General features: G+C 41.3%; 1 protein-coding gene across 1 annotated transcript; it reads left to right on the top strand.

Moving 5' to 3' along the window:
• Window positions 1-1937: 1937 nt before the first annotated feature.
• Window positions 1938-15437, top strand: LOC308090094 (oocyte-specific histone RNA stem-loop-binding protein 2-like; the record flags this gene model as incomplete). The annotated part of the gene is made up of 6 exons (XM_080435122.1): window positions 1938-1972; window positions 4859-4993; window positions 10112-10162; window positions 10723-10806; window positions 11094-11219; window positions 15230-15437. 6 exons carry the CDS (start codon window positions 1938-1940, stop codon window positions 15435-15437), a joined length of 639 nt encoding a protein of 212 aa, XP_080291248.1.
• Between the last annotated feature and the right edge of the window lie 8376 nt (window positions 15438-23813).

The following is a 23813-nucleotide window of genomic DNA, read 5'->3' as shown; positions in this document are numbered from 1 at the left end:
ACACTGCAAGTAGTCTGTACACAGGACCCGGCTGTCGTAAAGACGTGCTCACAATGCATCATGACCTTATGTTTAACTCTATGATCATGACGCATTGTGAGCTTGTAGATCTGCTATTTTCAAATGGCTGAAATGCGAAAAGTGGTTGATTTACATAGTAACTAGTAACTAAAGGTTTCAAATAATGGTAGTGGAGTAAAAGTAGGCTACAATATCCTCTGAGATGTTTCCTAGTGCAGTGGTTCTCAAACTTTTTCATGTCAAGGACCCCCAAATTGACACTTATTAGCCCGCGGACCCCCATTTGAAAAGATAAGCCAGGGACCCCCATAAGAGAAAATGTTTACAGCTCTAGCAGTGATTCTCAACCATTTTAATTTCAAGGACCCCCAGTTTGACATGCATTAGGCTACGGACCCCATGTAATGGCATCTCTATCTCTGGGACCCCAATTCATATTGTAAAATCAATGTTAATTTAACTCTGAGAGCGTACAAATGGAACCAAATGGACCCTAACGGGTCCATTTGATTCCTATCCATCATTTAGCTGGGGACCCCCTGGAACCCCCTCAAGTACCCCTGGGGGTCCCCGGACCCCACTTTGAGAACCAATGGCCTAGTGGAGCGAAGTAAAAGTGCTGAAAATTGAAATACTCCGGTAAAGTAAAAATATCTCAAAATTGTACTTAAGTACAGTACTTGAGTAAATGTACTAGTTACTTTACACCACTGGCTAATGCTGGACACATGTAAAAGCTTTGAATTGAATAATCTTTGGACATTTTCCTTACCTTTTCTTTCATAAATATGCCCCTATTTATGTCTGTAGACCTTTTTGGTTTTTGTTTCTTTCTTTCTTTTTAAGAGTAGGCTACATTTACACAAGTAGTACACATTCACTAGGATGTGCAGGAAAAAAAGCAGACTAGGTACAGAGCGAAAGGTCAAGTTTACTAATTATTGACGGTTTAAGTTGTTAAATGTCTGAAAATACACATTAACATGAATCCAACATACTCTGAGGACAGTGCTGCCAAACAAGTCTATGAAGCTATCTATGAATTCTATGAAAAAGTTTAATCTGCTACACAATTTTATACAATATGCCTATGTACTGGGGGGTCCCTCAGTGCTTCATCTCTCTCTAGTCTCAGCTAAAGGGGTCCTGGCTTGAAAAACGTTGAAAGACCCCTGTTCTCTCTTTATCAATGATTACTATCACAATATAGAGCTATTTAACACTTATTTTAACAAACACATATCACTTACCCTTTAAACTAACTTTGCTGGGGTCTTCTGAAGGATACAGGATAGGTGGGCACCTCGATGTAAAATTGGCTATTTTGTCCAAAATGTAAAAAAAAAAAGGAATGTAAAGTATACATGATTAGAACATGCTTAAACATTCGACAATTAAGGTCTAATTTCTACAATTGCACAAAACCTGATCAAATTAAGTCTGATAATGATGTACCATGCATGTTCACATCAAGTATACTTTCTTTACATTACTTATTATTATTATTATTATTATTATTATTATTATTATTATTATTATTATTATTATTATTATTATTATTATTGTTATTATTATTATTGTTATGTATCATACTTTACATTACTTGAGACCATTTTTCAAATATTACATTTTTTAAACATTTTGGACAAAATAGCCACATTTTACATCGAGGTGCCCAGATATCCCTAAGTGCCCACCTATCCTGTATCCCTTCTGAGGACCCCCCTCAAGGACCCCCCTGGGGGGGGGGGGGGAGTCCTGGTATGCTCCAGTGATCACCCAGTCCACGTGGAACTTGGAAGGCACCTCCATCACGCTGGCCCCGCCCCCCCCCCTGCACCCAGGTGTGGATTTAAGGTGTGTGTGGGTCAGCCACACACCCTGTTTGTCTTTTCAAACTGAACACCTTTAAAACCATGGACCCCCACATCAGCCCCCTGCTCAACACCAGGTGTGTAGTTAGTTGTATAGTCTACCCACACAATCCTCCACCTTCTGATCACCTCCTGGAAACTCTGAGAGTGTACAAAATGGAACCAAATGGACCCGTACAGGTCAATTTGGTTCCATTTAGAACATTCTCAGAGTTGAATGCCAGTGTAGTGTGTAGCCTTAGCTCTGGTACATAGCGTTAGAAGGAGTTCGCCGTAACGCTGTGTTACTTGTCGGCCGTTCCCCCGCCATGCCCGCACACCCCTGGCAGCGCAGCCTCTCGTCTGTAGTAAAAATAAAGAATACACTTTCGCTATTCACCAAAACAAAGATGATTTTAAGATTTTAAAAGCCTACTTTCCTTTGTGGCAACAATCGGAGCCCCCCACCTCACGTCTAAAATACACTTTTTGGACAGTATTAATATTCCACCGGATGGGAACATTATTTTATTTGTTCCACTGCGCCCCCTACAGATCTGGTCAATATACATTACCATTGACCAGATCTGTAGAGGGCGCAGTGGAGCAAATACAATAATTTCCGTCTGGCGGACATATTCTTCTGTCCAAAAAGCATTATACAGAGAAGGTGGGGTGCTGAGAGGCTTCCCACCCTGGAGAATAGACTTTCAACAATACAAAACTGCCTTTGTTTCGGTGAGTAGTGAAATGGTTTTGATTATTTTTTACTGAAGACGGAGACCTCGCACGGCAGAGTAATTTTCGGTCTGTGAGCAGAGCAGCGCGCCTGGCAGAGCGTTACTGGACCAGGGCTAAGTGTAGCCTAGTAGGTTGCATTGCTCTGTTAGGCTGTGTGTGTATTTTACGGTGGTGGAAAAAGTACTCAAATGTTTTACTTAACTTAAAGTACCAATACTGCAATGTAGAAGTAGCCTACTCTGTTACAAGTAAAAGTCCGTAATTAAACATTTACTTGAGTAAAAGTATTGGTATAAAAATGTACTTAAAGTACCAAAAGTACTAAAATGTTTGAAAATGGCAGATCTACAAGCTCTCAATGCGTCGCGTTGAGTAAATGTACTTTGTTACTTTACCACTGCTTTTTGGCCTGGAAATAAAATGTTCCACCGGACCGAGAAATGTTTAATTTAGTTAGTCCACTGCGCCCCCTACAGGTGTTGTCAATAGAATGTACCATTGACCAAATCCATAGGGGGCGCACTGGAGTGAATGACATTTGAATGGATTAATTTATATTCTGGCCAAAAAGCAGTGGTGGAAAAAGCACTACAATTTCTTAATTAAAAGTACCAATACTGCAATATCGAAATACTCTGTTGCAAGTGAAAGTCTAGAATAAAAAAAATTACTTCTGTGAAAGTTAAAAAATATTGGCATCAAAATGTACTTAAACTACCAAAAGTAAAAGTACCAAAATATTTGAAAATAGCAGATCTACAAGCCCACAACGTGTCGCAGCTTGTAGATAGGCTATTTAGCCTATGTATAAAATAGAGCTAAAGTGGTCTATATTTGTTTAATAATATCATAATTTATATCTGAAAAGTAACTAACTAAAGTTTTCAAATAATTGTAGTGGAGTAAAAGTACAATATTTGCCTCTGAGATGTAAAAGTAGGCCTACAGAAAATCGGAAATACTCCAGTAAAGTTAAAGCACCTCAACATTGTACTTAAGTACAGTACTTGAGTAAATGTACTTAGTTTACTTTACACCACTGGTCAATAGAATATACCATTGACCAAATCCGTAGGGGGCGCACTGGAGTGAATGACATTTGAATGGATTATTTTATATTCTGGCCAAAAAGTGTATTTTAGACGGAAGGTGGGGAGCTGGGAGTGTGTTCTCTAGTCTACTCCACTACATCTCAGAGGCAAATTGTACTTTTACTCCACTATAATTATTTAAAAACTTGAGGTACTTGTACTAGTTACTTTGTAGGTTTTGATTATTATTACAAAACATACATTAACCTCTTCAGTCCTACATTTCTTTCATTTAATATCTTTGATCGGTTAATTAACAAGGCATTTCTAAGCCTCGGGACCAAATATGAGTATATTTTATATTCATTTGGCTTCTTTATGGGGGGTCCTTACCATGGACAAGTTTGAGAACCCTTGTTGTAACAGTTTTAATATTGATCGTCCCTTTGTTATCTTTTAATTGTGTGTTAATAATAATAAGCACATTGTGCTCCTCTATAAATAGGGTTTGTATTTACTGTTGCAGACACCAACAAACATCCATTGTATTTTTCACATCATCTCTATAGGTCACGGATGTAATTTTTCTATTGAAAATGCCATATCGTTGCTGTTGGGCAGAAACCAATACTCGATGCGTTTTTTCGTAAATTATTGTCACACAAAACGCATTAAAAGTTGCAAATCCACAAGCTCAAAACGGGGGGCGCAAAGCGACTCGTTTTGAGCTTGTAGATCTGTTTTGCTATTGTTGAATTAGAATCCTGAAAAGCAACAGTTTTGAACGTATGAGGTTTCCACGTGACAGAGACGATAGGGTCATCTTAGATCGCGTCATATAAGAACTGTGTTCCAAAAATACTCAAAATCAGCCTGACGATTCTATCAGGTATGTGACTCTGTGTCGTTTATGAAATTGAGTTAATATTTCATAATGTCTGTTTGGAAAAAATATATATACATTTTCTTACTCTTTGTATGAATTAAATGTTTTAACTTTTTCACAGACAGTTGATATTTCATATCCATTTGAGTGAAAACGCCGGGCTCACTTGTTGTATGGGCTCATACAAGCAGACCATTCCCAGATTATGTTTCAGCTCTTGTTCAACAGAAATGTTGTATTGAAGTTGGTGTGTGTGTGTGTGTGTGTGTGTGTGTGTGTGTGTGTCACAGTGTGTGTTTCAGTACTGGTGGGTGCGTGTGTGCTAGAAGCTGGTCTCCGGCGCTGTGGAACACCGTGCCGGACCTCCAGCTGAGCGTGTCGTCCAGGGAGCCGTCGTCCTGCTTCAGCCCAGAACCATGGCTCCTCCCTGGCTGCAGCTTCGTCTACGACAGCCTGGTCAGGTATGGATGGAACTCACTGGAAAGTTCACCAAAGTGTTTTAGTCATTGTCCTTTGAATACAAATTCATTTCGTAAGATTTTAGTCGATTTTAGATCAGTGGTTCTCAACCTTTTGAGGCCACGACCCCCCAAAATAATCATATTTGAACTGGGGACCCCCCTCCCTGATGAGCATTTTGAATAGATCACTATTGTGAAAATAGCAGATCTACAAGCTCACAACGCCTCACGTTGCGAGGCGTTGTGAGCTTGTAGATCAGCTATTTTCACAATTCTTGCCTCTTTCTTATATTATTTGACAATTTGGCCAAGGTTTGACCAGTTTTTATAGTATAGCCTAGTTTGTTGACTTTTAATGCAGTAATGGTATTTTTTATGTATTTTCTTTAGGTATTAAAAGTCCTTAAATTGTCACTTTACTGTAATCTGGGGACCCCCCCAAAAATCATGGGGACTCACAGGTTGAGAACCACTGGACTAAATCTACATTTTATTTTGTCTACAAAAATGCATTTTGGCGGGCCTTGATGGCGTCGTAATGCCTGATTTTACACTTGGTTGCATGCTGAAAATAGTCCATCCACAAGCTCACAACGCATCACAGCGTGACACGTTATGAGCTTGTAGATCTGCTACTTTCAGAGCGCAACACCGGAGCGCAACCAAACATAAAAGGAATTGTCTTTTAGTTCTACTGGATCACTTTTCCACTAGTCCCCTCCATCAAATTTGTCTAGTTTTTATTTGTCTTAGTTTTAGTCAACATAGCGTTTTTTTAGGTAATTAATTAAATTAATGAAATTACGGGGGGCACGGTGTCGCGGTCGGTAGCGCTGTCGCCTCACAGCTAGAAGGTCCTGGGTTCGATTCCCGCAGGGGACGCTGTGGGCGCTGGGGGCGTGTTCTCTCCTCCGCGTCATCAGTGCCCATACCCTAGGTGGGGTTGGCGAAAGGGCCTTTCTGTGTGGAGTTTGCATGTTCTCCCTGTGTCTCCTAGGGTAGGTACCCTCACAAAAACATGTAGTAATCCTGGTCACTATACTGCCTGCCTGGCCAGCTGGGGCGCCTGATGGAGGGGAAGGGAACTGGTTGGAATAACGTGTTCCTTCCACGCGCTACGTCCAACCAGGGAAACTCTCCCCTGTCAGGTGACAAGAAGGTCAGTTGGCTCTCATGCATTGAAGGAGGCATGAGCTCGGCCCTGGCCTCCCTAGGTTGGCAGAGGGAAGGTAGTGCCCAGGATTACATAGACAATTGGCACTGGGTGTAAACAAATAGGGTTACAAAATCGTGGGATTAAAAAAAATAAAAATTAACACTGCAACACACACACACACACACACACACACACACACACACACACACACACACACACACACACACACACACACACACACACACACACACACACACACACTGCAGAGTAGATGCTGAGGGGCTGACATTTCTAAAAGGGCACTTTAGGCAAAAAATTGTCGATCTACCAGCTCACGCATTGTGAGCTGGTAGATCGGCTATGTTTGGAGCGTGACACCGCACTCGGCTCAAAGCATAATCAAGCCTTTACCTGAGATGTGGCGTACGGCATGGATTACATTTTCTACACATGGAGCGAATCTGTCAACATAAAATGCATTCAAGGCATTTGCATTTCTTTCGCCATAGTAAATGCTGCATTCATGGTCTGGAGAGGGCACTTTTTAAACAGATGGGTAAAAGAGCAGGGGCTCAAGGCCCCCTTTGATGTATATGTGTGCACGTGCCTGATGCTGACCTCTGGAATTTAACGGTCCGGTTCCTTAACGATTCCTATATATTTAAAAGAATATATATATAATTTTGGTCTTCATTATCATTTTTGATGAACACAACTAGAAAAAGTGCTCCTCGGAGCACAGGTCTCCGCCAGGTCAGGTAGGTTATTGTGGCCTCCTGGTGGCGCTATAATAGGCCAATGTGGAAAGGGTGCCATTTCTTCTTAGGCCTTTCACGGCAATCGGACACTGCATTCATGATTTGAGGCATTTTGTTAAAAAAAATTGTTTTGCTAAATTAGACCTGAAAAGGGTGGCATTTCCTCCTCGGCCTAGTGGGAATGTGCGTGTGTCATTAAAACATTTAAACATTTGAGTTACAAATGTTTAAAAAAACATAAGATTTGCACAAATTCAGAAATAGCAGATCTAGTAGATCTGCTATTTTTGAATAGCCAAAGTATAAGATATGGATAAAGGGTTAAAATGATTGTGACGCTTTATTAACTAATTTGACTAGGCTAGCTTTGACTAGACCTAGGCTTTGACTTTTACAGGGGCCAATTTCGAATTGCAGCCACCTGTAAGTGCTCTTTTAGAGTGGTTTTGAAGGACAGTAGGGATTCACACTCTTTTACGACTGTTGGTAGGGCGTTCCACATTGTTGTGGCATAGCAGGAGAACAAATGTAACCCCTTGTTTGAGCCAAATCTGAGTTGAGCGTGTTTGGACTCTGTCATTGTATGTATGAAATACTTTGTAATTGTTTTTAATTGATGAAAAGTTGTGAAAATTGGTCACATGATTGGTTTGGGAAACAGTGATTTATATTGTAGGCTATATATTGTCACAGCAATGATCTATATTGTATGTGACAGTAATGATCTATATTGTATGTCACAGTAATGATCTATATTGTATGTGACAGTAATTTCCTCCTCGGCCTAGTGGGAATGTGCGTGTGATGGCATGCTGCGTCAATGATATGAGGCATTTTTCTCAAAACAGACCAATTCTGCAAACTTTGGAAGCCAACCGTAGCCAATGAGGATGGAATCTGGAAAATTGAACAGATCTGGGTTGATTTATGACTACAGAGATACTGTGTACCGATTTGCATGACGTTTGGATAACATCTGTAGGAGTAATATAAAAAAATGGGTTTTGCACAAATCGGCCTGCAGGTGGCGCTATAACATGCCCATGTGAAACATGGGTTCTGAATTGGCATGAGGGAGTGTTTGTGCACAGTTTCGCAGCGACCAGGCCAACGGTGTGGGAGATTAGCTGGTCACGGACACACGGACGGACAGGGTGCAAAATATACTCTCTCGCCATGCCTTTCGGCCTGGCGGAGACAATTATACATACAGTATTGCATACATATTATTGTTGTGGTTCTCATAGTGAGGTACAGGGACCCAAAATGATAAAAATATGTTTTTCCAGGGACCCCCCAGAAGCAAAGATTTGAGTTACAAATGTTTAAAAAAACATAAGATTTGCACAAATTCAGAAATAGCAGATCTACAAGCTCATAGTGCGGCACATGAGCTTGTAGATCTGCTATTTTTGAATAGCCAAAGTATAAGATATGGATAAAGGGTTAAAATGATTGTGACGTTTTATTAACTAATTTGACTAGGCTAGCTTTGACTAGACCTAGGCTTTGACTTTTACAGGGGCCAGTTTCGAATTGCAGCCACCTGTAAGTGCTCTTTTAGAGTGGTTTTGAAGGACAGTAGGGATTCACACTCTTTTACGACTGTTGGTAGGGCGTTCCACATTGTTGTGGCATAGCAGGAGAACAAATTTAACCCCTTGTTTGAGCCAAATCTGAGTTGAGCGTGTTTGGACTCTGTCATTGTATGAAATACTTTGTAATTGTTTTTAATTGATGAAAAGTTGTGAAAATTGGTCACATGATTGGTTTGGGAAACAGTGATTTATATTGTAGGCTATATATTGTCACAGCAATGATCTATATTGTATGTGACAGTAATGATCTATATTGTATGTCACAGTAATGATCTATATTGTATGTGACAGTAATTTCCTCCTCGGCCTAGTGGGAATGTGCGTGTGATGGCATGCTGCGTCAATGATATGAGGCATTTTTCTCAAAACAGACCAATTCTGCAAACTTTGGAAGCCAACCGTAGCCAATGAGGATGGAATCTGGAAAATTGAACAGATCTGGGTTGATTTATGACTACAGAGATACTGTGTACCGATTTGCATGACGTTTGGATAACATCTGTAGGAGTAATATAAAAAAATGGGTTTTGCACAAATCGGCCTGCAGGTGGCGCTATAACATGCCCATGTGAAACATGGGTTCTGAATTGGCATGAGGGAGTGTTTGTGCACAGTTTCGCAGCGACCAGGCCAACGGTGTGGGAGATTAGCTGGTCACGGACACACGGACGGACAGGGTGCAAAATATACTCTCTCGCCATGCCTTTCGGCCTGGCGGAGACAATTATACATACAGTATTGCATACATATTATTGTTGTGGTTCTCATAGTGAGGTACAGGGACCCAAAATGATAAAAATATGTTTTTCCAGGGACCCCCCAGAAGCAAAGATTTGAGTTACAAATGTTTAAAAAAACATAAGATTTGCACAAATTCAGAAATAGCAGATCTACAAGCTCATAGTGCGGCACATGAGCTTGTAGATCTGCTATTTTTGAATAGCCAAAGTATAAGATATGGATAAAGGGTTAAAATGATTGTGACGTTTTATTAACTAATTTGACTAGGCTAGCTTTGACTAGACCTAGGCTTTGACTTTTACAGGGGCCAGTTTCGAATTGCAGCCACCTGTAAGTGCTCTTTTAGAGTGGTTTTGAAGGACAGTAGGGATTCACACTCTTTTACGACTGTTGGTAGGGCGTTCCACATTGTTGTGGCATAGCAGGAGAACAAATTTAACCCCTTGTTTGAGCCAAATCTGAGTTGAGCGTGTTTGGACTCTGTCATTGTATGTATGAAATACTTTGTAATTGTTTTTAATTGATGAAAAGTTGTGAAAATTGGTCACATGATTGGTTTGGGAAACAGTGATTTATATTGTAGGCTATATATTGTCACAGCAATGATCTATATTGTATGTGACAGTAATGATCTATATTGTATGTCACAGTAATGATCTATATTGTATGTGACAGTAATGATCTATATTGTATGTGACAGTAATGATCTATATTGTATGTCACAGTAATGATCTATATTGTATGTCACAGTAATGATCTATATTGTATGTCACAGTAATGATCTATATTGTATGTCACAGTAATGATCTATATTGTATGTCACAGTAATGATCTATATTGTATGTCACAGTAATGCGTCTCCCAGTCGCAGCATTGTGAGCGGAGAAAGAGGAGGCAGCGACAGCAAACCTCACAGGTACACCTGTGTGTGTGTGTGTGTGTGTGTGTGTGTGTGTGTGTGTGTGTGAATCGGCTTCAAACTTGGTTTAGTGGCACTCTGCCACTAAACCAAGGCACGCACTCCTGAATATTTTGTGAGTGTGGTATCAATGAAGGCTCCAAATCAATTCCATTCTTGCAGTGGCCTGTAGCTTTCACTCTAGCTTAGAGGAAGCTTTTATGACCAAAGTCATTAAATACCACCTCCTCCATACCATCACAGAGCTAGGCTATAGGTGCAATCTACTTGTGTTCATCTTTGGCAGCCTAGTAGGACATGTACATATATTGGTTGTAAGAGGCTTCCAACAACTGCCAAAAAACATCTAAACGGCTTGCAAAACTCTCTTCTAATGTATAATTCTTAGCCCCCAAATATGGCGAAGACGCTGTTACTTGTACCCCTGAGGGCTGTTTGAATACTTGTCCAAGATTTGCTGACTGTACATTTTTACGGCACTGTGTAAATATTTGTGTCCTTGTATTGTATCTCTTATGTGGACATAAATAAATTAAAGTGTGTGTGCGTGTGTGCAGGTCATCCATCCTAGAGCGTTGTATTCTCAAAGTATCCACCAGCAGTGTTGCCGTGGGAACAGAAGATGTGGACTCTATCAAAAGGTCAGATTAAAATGCTAATCAAGTCCATTGATCAGCCTACAGGTATAATGTTACAATTCATGCTGAATGTGTCTGTGAAACTGTCCGGTAAAATTGTGTGTGTGTGTGTGTGTGTGGAGATATTGTTCTCCCTGTAAAGTTGTACCACCGATCTTCAAGCTAATAAGGATCGTCAGGCTAATGACGAGTGGATCAGATGTGGATTTTGGGTGATTAAGATATAATTTGATTAATCAAACGTATATTTCTTATTGACATAACGTTTGCTTTTATGTCATGTGTGTTAGGTCTCCGGGTCGCTGGTTCTCTTCCAACGCTGAGACCAACGGTGCCGTTCTGAAGCGCAGACAGAAACAGATCCAGTATGGAAAGAACACTGCAGGATACCACAACTATGTACTGCAAGTACCCAAGTAAGACTACTACTACTAGTCTAGTAGTACTACTACAAGTAAGATGCGCGAACGCCAAAAAAATATGATGAATTTTTTTTTTTAAATAAAAAGTAACCTATAAAAAAATATATAAAAAATACAAAAAAAATCTGCGTTAAGAGGAGCATCTTAGAAAAATACAAATTCACAAAAAAAAACTTTTAATGTTTTTGAACAATTCAACAAAATGTTTGAAGCATAGACATATAAAGGTAGACGCCTCATTCGGCTCTGAAGCGTCTGTATCTCGGGCGCGCTTCCTGCTTCCGCAGGGCTGTCGTATGCGTCACAGTAGCGGAAGTTCGGTAGGCCAATCGGAGGCAGGTGGGGGCGGGTCTTTTTGTAACCCAGCTCTTAACCCTTTGAGAGGCAGCAGCTGTGCGCAGCATCTAGTTAGTTGGAACTTGGCAAACTCCACACTCTATTTGTGAAATTCAAATAAGAGACATGGTCCTTTTTCATATCAAGGTCCATTATTTATTCAGCATTTGAGTCACGGAACACCGTTTGATAAGCTTTAGCCTCTCACACCCAAAACGTAGAATATGTTATCGTTCGATAAGATGTTGTCAAAATAACAATTGTTTACGTTCTCTAATTGTGTACTTGTTTAGTAAGTAATTCAGATGTTTAACAATTTGACTCTTGACAGTGTGAAATGTTATACTCAAGATTTAAAGATCTATAAGGGTCCATTTGGTTATCAACTCTCCATCATTTAGCTGGGTACCACCTGGAACCCCCTCAAGGACCACTGGTGGTTCCCGGACCACTGGTTGAGAACCATTGCACTGACAAGTCCCGGAAAAGACGCACTGTGATTGGCCAGTAGTCAACGCACTGTGAGCGCTGTGATTGGCCAGTAGTCCCTTTGAGTGACAGGTTCCCTGCGGAAGACGGAAGAGCCGCCGTGTATTGCGATACAAGTCGCCCCAATGAACTGCAGAGGCCAATGAGGTATCTAGGTTTCTAATATCTATGGTTTGAAGTGCCTGTTTCACCCACTTCCGGGGGGCGGAGCCAAAATCCGAGCCCGAAGTATTTGTTCGTAGACCCCCACTTAGGGGGGTAAAAAAAGTTTTGGAGCGATTCGGGCACTTTTCATTTAACATGGGGTTTCAATCTGGAGTTTTTAGGAGCCTTCTCCGGGGCGTGGCTTCCGGGGGAAGGGGCGGGCTTAAACGCAACCTTGACAGGTGTGTTCAGTTTTCAAAGACCTTTCATTTGATGTATGGTACGTCTATATTGGACATTTACTTGGCTGCACACAGGCAGTGCACACAATACTGCACACAGAGACGCAGAGAGACACACAAGCTGAGCACGGTGTCATAGTAAGCTCCACTTGCGCGGAGGCGCTCCGCTGCGTTCGCAAATACAATTATTCTATTGATATTAAAGGTAGGGCAAGTGATTTTCTTTGGTTAGATTAAGTTTCAAACAGCTCTATATTCTGCTTTGTTCAGTAACGGGAGTCTCCACGTCTCTCCAGCTCTTTATTAAACAGAAAATGCATTTTCAGGTCGGGATACCAATTTTATCCAATCAGGATAGAGAACTCAGACAGGATACAGATTAAACAAGTGAAATTGGAAGTAGTGACACTAAGAAATGAGCAGACAAAATTGGAACTGATAAATGGGTACTCTCTCCTGATTGGCTGAGATTTGTCACCCACCTGAAAATGTATTTTCTGTTTATTAAAGAGCTGGAGAGACGGGGAGACCCCTGTTACTGAACAAACACTCTAGCCATGATTACTATCAAAATATAGTGTTTAAACTTTTAATAAAACTTTTTGTTTTAACCAAAAAATATCACGTATCCTACCTTTAATACTACAACTGATGCTAATATTACTACTAATGCTATTCATTCTAGTATTGATACTAATGGTATTGATGCTTGTACTATTAGTGCTGCAAAAAACATATCTCCACTGCATCGCACATTGAATATTGTTTCACAAACTGGTCGTTTGCTGGTGCCACAGTCCAATTGAACACCTTTTCAAGAGTCTTAGACAAGAAACCAAACTCATACCATCACTGTATCATTTTGGAGAAGTATCACCTTTTTTAAGTTTTGATCATTTGAAGGCTTTTAAAAGTCTCTGCTTGTGTCTACAAGGACTGGCTCCTCCTCCAGTGTGTGACCGTAGCCACAGGAAGAGAGACACTGGACGTGGCACTAGGTCAGACACCAGAGGGGGCTGTGAGGTCCATCGTATGCAGAACCCTTTAGGACAGAATGTCCTATCCATCAAGGGAAGCCTACGATGGAATAGCCTCCCATGTCACTCTAAGGCAGGGGTGATGCAACTTTGATGATGGAGAGAGCCACTATATTTCCACACACACTCCAGAGGGCCACATGCCCACATTGCATATTGTTGCTGTCGGGCAGAAACCTCTTATCTCCATGTTTTAACTTGTTTCGTAAATTAATGCTGTACTTCTTCATTCTACTATGTTACACAAAAGTAGCAAAAATAGCAGATCTACAAGCTAAAAACGCGTCACGATGTGTTTTGAGCTTGTAGATCTGCTATTTTTGCTACTTTTGGCATTGGAATCCTGAATTATTTTTTGGCATTTTTTTTTATTGGAATCCTGAAAAGTTAAATTTTTATTTAATTTAAAATGCATTTAGTTATACTTAAGTTAACTTTATGAACTTAAACACAAATACATTGGACATACAAAAGTCATTAAACTAATAATATAGACTGAAGTAATTAAAGTGGGTGATGATTGCATGTTTGGAATTGTAACAGCTGAAATCAATACTATATCAGTATTCTGATATAAACCTGCGGGCCGCATTAAGTGAAGGTGAGGGCCGCATGTGGCCGCCAGTTGCCCATGTATGCTCTAAAGGCCCCTGCATGCTACCAAATGAGGTGGTCACCCTCTCACCGTTTGTGACCACCGAAACAGTGGTTTGGATACTAGGCGCTCATAGTCCGGTGATTTCGGTTAGTAAAAACAGAGATGTGTTGAGGTGAGCGGTGAGTCGCTTATCACCGCGCCTCAGTGATGTCATGTTGTAGTTTTCAAACCACTGCGGTGAGAGGGTGATCTCCGAAAATTGTAAAATGCGCCCCCCTTAGGGAAAGCCTCACCTTGTGTACTTTTAAAACGATGGTTAAACATGTCTCAAACATGCAACAATTGATGCATGTTTTATATGAGCTTTGATATGATATAGTTTAGGTATTAGACTATTACAGTAGGTATTTGTGTTGTTAGTTGGGCTGTAATTAGGTATGGTATTTTTAATTTGTAGGTAGTTGCATGTTGTATTTTCTCTATTTGTCATGTTGTCACTGTGATGTATTTGTATGTGGGACTTTACGGATTGACATTTGTCCTGGAAATAAACAAATACATTTAAGTACAGTAGTGAAATCAGTATTGTCCTTCTATTGGTTTGTCTCTCTCTCTAGGCACATGAGGGACCATAAGCTCCACCCCTCCACTCCTGATAAGTACTTCCTCCCTCTCTAGACACATGAGGGACCCTAAGCTCCACCCCTCCACTCCTAATAAGTACTTCCTCTCTCTAGACACATGAGGGTCTCTAAGCTCCACCCCTCCACTCCTAATAAGTACTTCCTCTCTCTCTAGACACATGAGGGACACTAAGCTCCACCCCTCCACTCCTAATAAGTTCTTTCTCTCTCTAGACACATGAGGGACCCTAAGCTCCACCCCACCACTCCTAATAAGTACTTTCTCTCTCGACACATGAGGGACCCTAAGCTCCACCCCTCCACTCCTAATAAGTACTTCCTCTCTCTCTAGACACATGAGGGACCCTAAGCTCCACCCCTCCACTCCTAATAAGATCTTTCTCTCTCTAGACACATGAGGGACCCTAAGCTCCACCCCACCACTCCTAATAAGTACTTCCTCTCTCTCGCTCGACACATGAGGGACCCTAAGCTCCACCCCTCCACTCCTAATAAGTACTTCCTCTCTCTCTAGACACATGAGGGACCCTAAGCTCCACCCCTCCACTCCTAATAAGTACAGGAAGTACAGTAGGCGGAGCTGGGACATGCAGGTGAGGCTGTGGAGGCGGAACCTTCACCTGTGGGATCCAATCCCGGCCGACTCGGAAACCACTGTCCAATCGCAGAACGGCATCCAGTCAGACTGCATGCAATCAGTGGACACCATGGAACACCTGTAAGCACTGTACTGTAACTGGAATCAAAATGTTTACGTTTAAGTCAATGGATCCTAATAGGTTTGGTTTAATCATTTTGGTTCCTCAACGATTCCCTCCTAACTGTCCCGTTCCTTAGCAAGTGGACCGCCGAGCTCGAGTAAAGTAGATACTCAACAATGTAACTTAAGTACAGTACTTAAAGGGATATTTCACTTTCAAAAAAACTTTTGGTCATTTTATCGTCTACTCAGGCTTTTGTGAGCCCCCCAGACCGTTTTCAAGTTGCTTGATTCAGTATTTAGATATTTGATATTCATTTTATCAGACACGCCCCCTTCCTATACAAACCCATTATAACTTCAAACTCAATTTTTAACATGTTAGATTCGTCAAAAACACCCGTCCTTGGTTCTGGTGACTCACCCTGCCCTCCTAATACGCGAGGGGCCGTGTTTTTCCAATAACTTTTTTCATTTATTTTTAATATTTTTTTTGGAAAATGTAAAACATTAAATACATTAAAAAGAATTATAAAATAAATGAAAAAAGTTATCGAAAAAACACGGCCCCCTCACGTATTAGGAGGGCAGGGTGAGTCAGCAGAACCAAGGACGGGTGTTTTTGATGAATCTAACATGTTAAAAATTGAGTTTGAAGTTATAATGGGTTTGTATAGGAAGGGGGCGTGTCTGATAAAATGAATATCAAATATCTAAATACTGAATCAAGCAACTTGAAAACGGTCTGGGGGGCTCACAAAAGCCTGAGTAGACGATAAAATGACCAAAAGTTTTTTTGAAAGTGAAATATCCCTTTAAGTAATCTAGACTAACACATTATGACTAAACTAAATGGAATTGAATTCAAAAGACTATGACTAATACTCCATCAAGATGACATGTCACTGGTTCTCAGGAGGTCCCATCTAGCCAGGATGAGCCATGGAGGTGCAGGAGGAGAACATCTGGCCAGGAGGATGAGCCATGGAGGGGCGGGAGGAGAGAAGGAGGTGCAGAGAGAGGAGACTCCTCCTGTCTCCAAGACCTTCTCCTGCCTGTCTGCCATGGAGACCATGCCCTCCTCTACGGTAAGAGAGAGAGAGAGAGAGAGAGAGAGCGAGCGAGAGAGACACACACACACACACACACACACACACACACACACACACACACACACACACACACACACACACACACACACACACTATATTAAGACTTTATAATAAGATTGTTAAAGTTGACAGTTCCTAAATGATTAAACCTTCCACTTTGAATGGAACAAGGGAAAACACTGTTTATTTCTGAAAGACAGACAGAAAGACAGATAGTGTTTGTCTCTATGAGACAGACAGCCAGAACAGATTCAGTAGCGCAGGGAGACCCGTTCAGAACGTGTGAGTGTTGGCCTACAAGTGGGCGTGCCTTCAGATCAGGAAGTGGGAATGAAAACATAGGCGCACCACCGGAAGTGGAGGGCTGAGGGCAGAGACCAAACGCCGGTTTCCAGTCATCGTCGGTCTGTTTAATCACTCCCCCCAGAGTCAAATGCAAATGAAATGCAGTGGGGGCGCTGTTTTTCCTTTTTATTTGACGATGGGTTCCCAGATTGGTCTCTATGAGACAGACAGACAGACAGATTGTGTTTGTCTCTGAGACAGACAGAGTTTGTCTCTATGAGAGAGACAGTGTTTGTCTCTATGAGACAGACAGACAGTATTTGTCTCTATGAGACTCTAATACCGACAGACAGACGGTGTTTGTCTCTAAGACAGACAGACGGTGTTTGTCTCTAAGACAGACAGACAGTGTTTGTCTCTAATACAGACAGACAGAGTTTGTCTCTAATACAGACGGACAGTGTTTGTCTCTAATACAGACAGACGGACAGTGTTTGTCTCTAATACAGACAGACAGACAGACAGACAGTGTTTGTCTCTAATACAGACAGACAGACAGTGTTTCTCTAAGACAGACAGACAGACAGTGTTTGTAGGATGTAGCAATAGTAAATACTCATGCATTGTACAAACAGCACTTATATTTTATGCTCTCTCTCTCTCTCACTCTCTCACTCTCAGATGATTGACAGGAGCGCTGCGGTCTCCCCTCTTGGACTGACCTACTCCTTCAGGAATCACATGACCACCGATGAGAACCTGATTGGCTGGCTCCGCTTCCTTCATGAGGCAGACCACACCCACGGTAAAATTAAACAAATAGTCTATTCAACAAGTCTAAGCTTTTAATGTGTAGGCATTTAGCAGACACTCTTATCTAGAGTGACTTACAAGGTAAATAATCACATGATACCTGTACATGGTATGCAGAGAGACAGTGTTGTGCCTCAGTAAACTATAGGATACCAGGTAAACAGTGAACCTAGTATCTGTCTAAATAACATGCTATCTAACTTTATCTAACTAATTACATTCTTAGTAACAAAAACATGAACGAATGATCAAGATATGTCTGCATGGTAGCCTTCTTGGTTAGTCGCTGGCATTAATGGAGGCAAGTGAGTGCTAGGGGGTGAGGTGGAGTCTGAAGAGGTGAGTGCTAGGGGGTGAGGTGGAGTCTGAAGAGGTGAGTGCTAGGGGGTGAGGTGGAGTCTGAAGAGATGAGTGCTAGGGGGTGAGGTGGAGTCTGAAGAGGTGAGTGCTGGGGGGTGAGGTGGAGTCTGAAGAGGTGAGTGCTAGGGGGTGAGGTGGAGTCTGAAGAGGTGAGCGCTAGGGGGTGAGGCGGAGTCTGAAGAGGTGAGTGCTAGGGGGTGAGGCAGAGTCTGAAGAGGTGAGTGCTAGGGGGTGAGGCGGAGTCTGAAGAGGTGGAGTCTGAAGAGATGAGTGCTAGGGGGTGAGGTGGAGTCTGAAGAGGTGAGTGCTAGGGGGTGAGGTGGAGTCTGAAGAGGTGAGTGCTAGGGGGTGAGGCGGAGTCTGAAGAGGTGAGTGCTAGGGGGTGAGGCGGAGTCTGAAGAGATGAGTGCTAGGGGGTGAGGTGGAGTCTGAAGAGGTGAGTGCTAGGGGGTGAGGTGGAGTCTGAAGAGGTGAGTGCTAGGGGGTGAGGTGGAGTCTGAAGAGGTGAGTGCTAGGGGGTGAGGTGGAGTCTGAAGAGGTGAGCGCTAGGGGGTGAGGTGGAGTCTGAAGAGGTGAGCGCTAGGGGGTGAGGTGGAGTCTGAAGAGGTGAGTACTAGGGGGTGAGGCGGAGACTGAAGAGGTGAGTGCTTGGGGGTGAGGCGGAGTCTGAAGAGGTGAGTGCTAGGGGGTGAGGTGGAGTCTGAAGAGGTGAGCGCTAGGGGGTGAGGTGGAGTCTGAAGAGGTGAGCGCTAGGGGGTGAGGTGGAGTCTGAAGAGATGAGTTTTCAGATTAATGGTGGACAAATGTAATGTTTACAGAATTATTTAATGGCAAATTCTGTATACATCTTGTTCTTAAAGTTGCTCTTTTCCGCTCCTAGACTACGCCCCCGAAGACCAGCTGGTCCCCCTGATCAGCGACCCGTTGTCATGGAACCCATACTGATTATCATCAGTGATGTTATGGGATGTTGGAGGTAAATGAGTCCTCACAACTTTAGAGTTGTCATAGCAACTAGTAAAGCACAACTAACCATCAAAGGACCACTTCATCAAATTGTCAACCTTATCTTCATATGATTGGTCCTCACTAATGGTCATTATAAGATGCCACCATTCCTGTCTACCCACTCTGTGTCTCGTTGGTGGACTGTGGACAGTTCAGAAAACTGTCTACCAGTGATAACGACAGCCTATCACTTTCTGCCAAAGTTAGCATGCTGAAACAGAAGCCATTGAAGGAGTAGTTCACCCAAGAAATTGCTTATTTTCTATCAAATTGCACACCCCATGAAGCCTGGATTTGTTGTTGTCGCATTCCTAAGCCAATAATTTCATTACCGTCTCCTACCGGAAATACACCCGGTCATCAAATTATTGTCTTAGGAATGCGACAAAAACGAATCCATGAATTCAAGGCTTCATGGGGTGTGCAATTGATAGAAAATAAGATTATTTTTGGGTGAACTACTCCTTTAAGTTTTACATCTTGCTTGAAATGTCCAAACCACATCGTCTACCGACGATGTCACTGGTAGGCAGGTTTCTGAACCGTCCACAGCCCTCCTCTGAGACACAGAGTGAGTAGACAGAGATGCCATCTTATAATGAGCATGAGTGAGGACTACTTATATGAATTATGGTTGGAAATGGGTGAAGTGCTCCTTTGATTTATAGGAATTATCAGCAGGTTTTGAAACTGGCCTTTTTTTTGGACCAAATGGGGCTGTTTCTTTTGTCCGGAAGCAGCCGTTCGTTGTATGATGGATTTGTTTTGTTTTATTTTAAGGATTTCTGTGACGTTGTGATAATGGAACCATGATCTGCGCACCATGTAACCATGACAACACACATGTAACCACGCCCACACACACACACGTGTTTTAGTTCAGGATCACCTGAGTACTGGTGGTTCTCAAAGTGCGGTCTGGGGACTCCCCAAGGGTCCCTGAAGGGGTTCCAGGGGGTCCCCTAGCTAAATAATGGATAGTTAAGAGCCAAAACGTACCTGTCTGTAACTCCGGAGTGTACGAATGGTCCAAACGGACCCGTGTGGCCTGACGTATGACAAACTGGGGGTCCTTGAAAGAAATAAGAAAGTCCTTGAAAGAAATTGAGAGCCACTGGTTTATTAAAACGGTTGAACTTGAACTAACCAGAGGAGATGTGAACATGAGATGAACTTCTGCACTTTTATGTTATTTAATACTTTTTATTTCTTTCTTTTTATTCATTTCAATTTCTTCCCCCCACGACTGCTGCACTGTAATGCTCATCATCATTGCACAGCAATCTCACTCTTTGTGCTCCGTCAAGGTTTTATTTAATTTTGTCCTACCTTTTTCACTGTCTTCAATGGTTTATTTATACATTTCATGTCCTGAAATGTCACTAAATGTAATTCTTTATTAATATTAGGCGTCACTTTGACAGGTCTGTTTAAAATGTTGAGGATTTATTTGATTGAATTTAAACTGACACGTTGGTGTGTGTGTGTTCTCTCTGCCATCTGTATCTGTGTGTTTGTGTGTGTGTGTATGCGTGCGTGTGTGTGTTGTAAATTAGGTTTGTGGGTTTTTTCTGTTTTATGTTGTTTCTCTGGTCGTTTGTAAAAAAGTTGAATTCTGAGCGTTGAATTGACAGAACTAAACTAAATAAAGACTAATTAATTATTTCCAAAGTCAACATGGCCGACCTCATTTCTGTTCTCAACTCAGAATAAGAGTTTTAAGAGTTCAAGCATGTTTGAAAATAGCAAATATACAAGCTTGTGATATGCCTGTAAATTTGCTATATATCTACACTCGTATAGGCTTACAGGTTGCGTTTTTGTTCAATAACCAAACGCAATGCATCATGTAAAACAAATGACACAAAATGCCAACAATTGTTTACTATTATGTTCATGAAGATCATAGCTTTTAACCTGAAAGCTGCTTTAAGCAGTTTCACAAAAGGGGGGCTACAGAGAGATGGTTAGCTCAGCTGTTTGAGGGTCCGGTTTGGGCAGGTTTGAGATCTCCTGCCCTGTCCAGGAATTATACTGGAGAAGAAAAATAACTCGATCTCAAAATGTTTTATTTAGGAGTGGAAAGAATATTTTTTTGGGGGGTCCCAGGATGATTAGCTAATGTGCAGCATTGTTTTCTCACTCAACAGTAAACAAACCAACATACAGTATAAGTATACATATGAACATTTCTTAAGTTACATTTAAGACCTTTTTAATACCTTGAACATTTTATGAATATAAATAAATCAGACCATTAGGCTACTGCTAAGTAATAAACAAACTATGGGTCTACTATACAAAAGAAAAAGGTCAAACATTGGCCAAATTGTCAGATTTTACCTAAGAAAGAGGCAGAAATTGTGAAAATAGCTGATCTACTTGCTCACCATAGATCAGCTATTTTCACAATGTTTATCTGTGGAACCGAGTCAAACTAAATGTAATGCCTACAACTCCAAGTGCTTGTCAGGGTGGGGGGGGGGTCCCCAGTTCAAATAGGATTATTTTGGGGGGTCCCCCAGTTTTGGGGGTCGTGGCCTGAAAAGGCTTATAACCACTGTACTAGGATACCAGGTGAACGTCGAACCCAGAATCTGTCTAGTAGGTAAACATCAAACCTAGCATCAGTGGTGGCAGGGGCGTCACTACCGTCACGCAGACAACGCGGTTGCGTTGGGGCCCATGACGTTAGGGGCACATCCCCACTTTTACTTGTAACAGAGTATTTCTATATTGTATAGTAGGCCTATAGTATTGGTACTTTTACGAAAATAAAGAATTTGAGTACTTTTCCCACCACTGCCTAGCATCTGTGTAAAGTTTAGAAGTTTACTTTAACCCTAACCCCACGTTAAGACTCTTTACACAGGTGCTAGGTTTGATGTTTACCTCACTAAGTACTTAGTTACTTTACACCACTGTACAGTATATAGCCTACTGGTAAATGCTAAATGTGACCGCGTGCTTTAGGTCAGTGTTTGTGAGATGCGAGAGCGACACCTGGTGGACATTTAGATGTATGTCTATCAATTAGTAGCTTCAGCCCATAAAGTAGATTTTAAAGATGATGGGTCATCATAGTAACAACAAAGTACATTTGCTCAAGTACTGTACTTAAGTACAATTCTGAGGTATTTTTTACTTTACTGGAGTATTTCCAATTTTCAGCACTTATTACTTCTAATCCACTACATCTCAGACTGAGGCAAATATTATACTTTTATTCCACTATTATTTGAAATCTTTAGTTTACTAGTTACTTTGAAGGTTTTCATTATTATTACAAAACATACATTAACCACTTCACATTTCGGCCAGTTGAAAATAGCAGATCTACAAGCTCTCAACGGGTCGCATCGCGACTCATTGTGCATAATGAGAACTTTTACTTTTGGTACTTTAATTACATTTTGATACCAATACTTTTTGTACTTTTACTCGAGTACATTTTGATTACAGGACTTTTAGTTGTAACAGCTATAGAGTTCTACATTGCGGTATTATTGATACTTTCACTTATGTTAAGAATGTGAGTATTTTTTTCCACCACTGATCGTCTGTCAGCGTCTGTCTGTCTGTCTGTCTCTGTCTGTGCTTGCAGGTGCGCACGCGCATAGAGGCGGACAGTGAGGCCCTGTTCCATGCTAAAACTACATTACCCACAATTCAACAGCAATGCGTCGCGGTGTTTTAACACCCTCCAGAAATCATCCTTTACATTTCAGAAACGACACAAAACGCAACCTTCTGGTCTACACGTGTCTAACAGTCTAATATTAAGAATACTATTAGACTATTTGTATTGATATTAGACACACATGTGTGTGTGTTTGATCATTTTAAAATGATTTCTGCTCCACCGTTTTCTCCTCCTCCTCCTCCCTGGCACCGGTGTTACACCGCGATGTGTGACCCATGCATATCGGTGTCTTTGAGATTGTTTACTGTAGCTACTACTGGCAGTGGTGGAAAAAAAACCTCAATTGTTCTACTGAAGTAAAAGTACCAATACTGCAATGTAGAAATACCACTGTTACAAGTAAAAGTCTGGTATTTAAAATGTATTCGAGTAAAAGTACAAAAGTATTGGTATCAAAATATACTTAAAAGTAAAAGTACTCATTATGCAGAATATATCCCTTTTCACCAGTTCAGTATGTATACAAATATTTTGAAAATAGCAGATCTACAAGCTCACAACGTGTCGCGATATGACGCGTTGTGAGCTTGTAGATCGGCCATTTTCAAATAGCCAAAGCTTATATAATGTTAAAGTGGCTAATCTACAAATTACTAGCAACTAAAGTTTTCAAATAATTGTAGTGGAGTAAAAGTTCATTATTTGCCTCTGAGATGTAGTGGAGCAGAAGTACAAGTACTGAACATGGGAAATACTCCAGTAAAGTAAAACATAACTCAAAATTGTACTTAGTTAGGTACAGTACTTGAGTACACATGTACAGGTACTTGGTTACTTTTCACCACTGGTTACTGGCAGTGGATGGAAGAAGAACTCAGGTCATTTACTTCAGTCTGGGGTGTCCGAACGTACTGTACCTTTTTGGACCATAACAAAGTGTCACCACAATATAAGTGAAAGGCTTCTATTCAAAACTGAACTTGAGTAAAAGTGCAAAAGTATTGGCCTCAAAATATACAATAGCCAAAGTCAAAATCTACAAGCTCACAAGTCACAACGTGTCGTGTGACATCGTGACACATTGTCAGATTGTTGTTCGGCTACTTTTGAAAAGCCAAAGTATAAAATAGGCTTTCGTAGGCCTAATGATAATTATCTAAAATTAAGTAACGAGTAA

This window comes from Gymnoscopelus braueri (assembly GCF_963280865.1).
Source record: "Gymnoscopelus braueri genome assembly, chromosome: 8".
NCBI lineage: Eukaryota > Metazoa > Chordata > Actinopteri > Myctophiformes > Myctophidae > Gymnoscopelus > Gymnoscopelus braueri.
The sequence above is the reverse complement of the archived record's forward strand: the minus strand, read 5'-3'. Positions and strand labels throughout refer to the sequence as shown.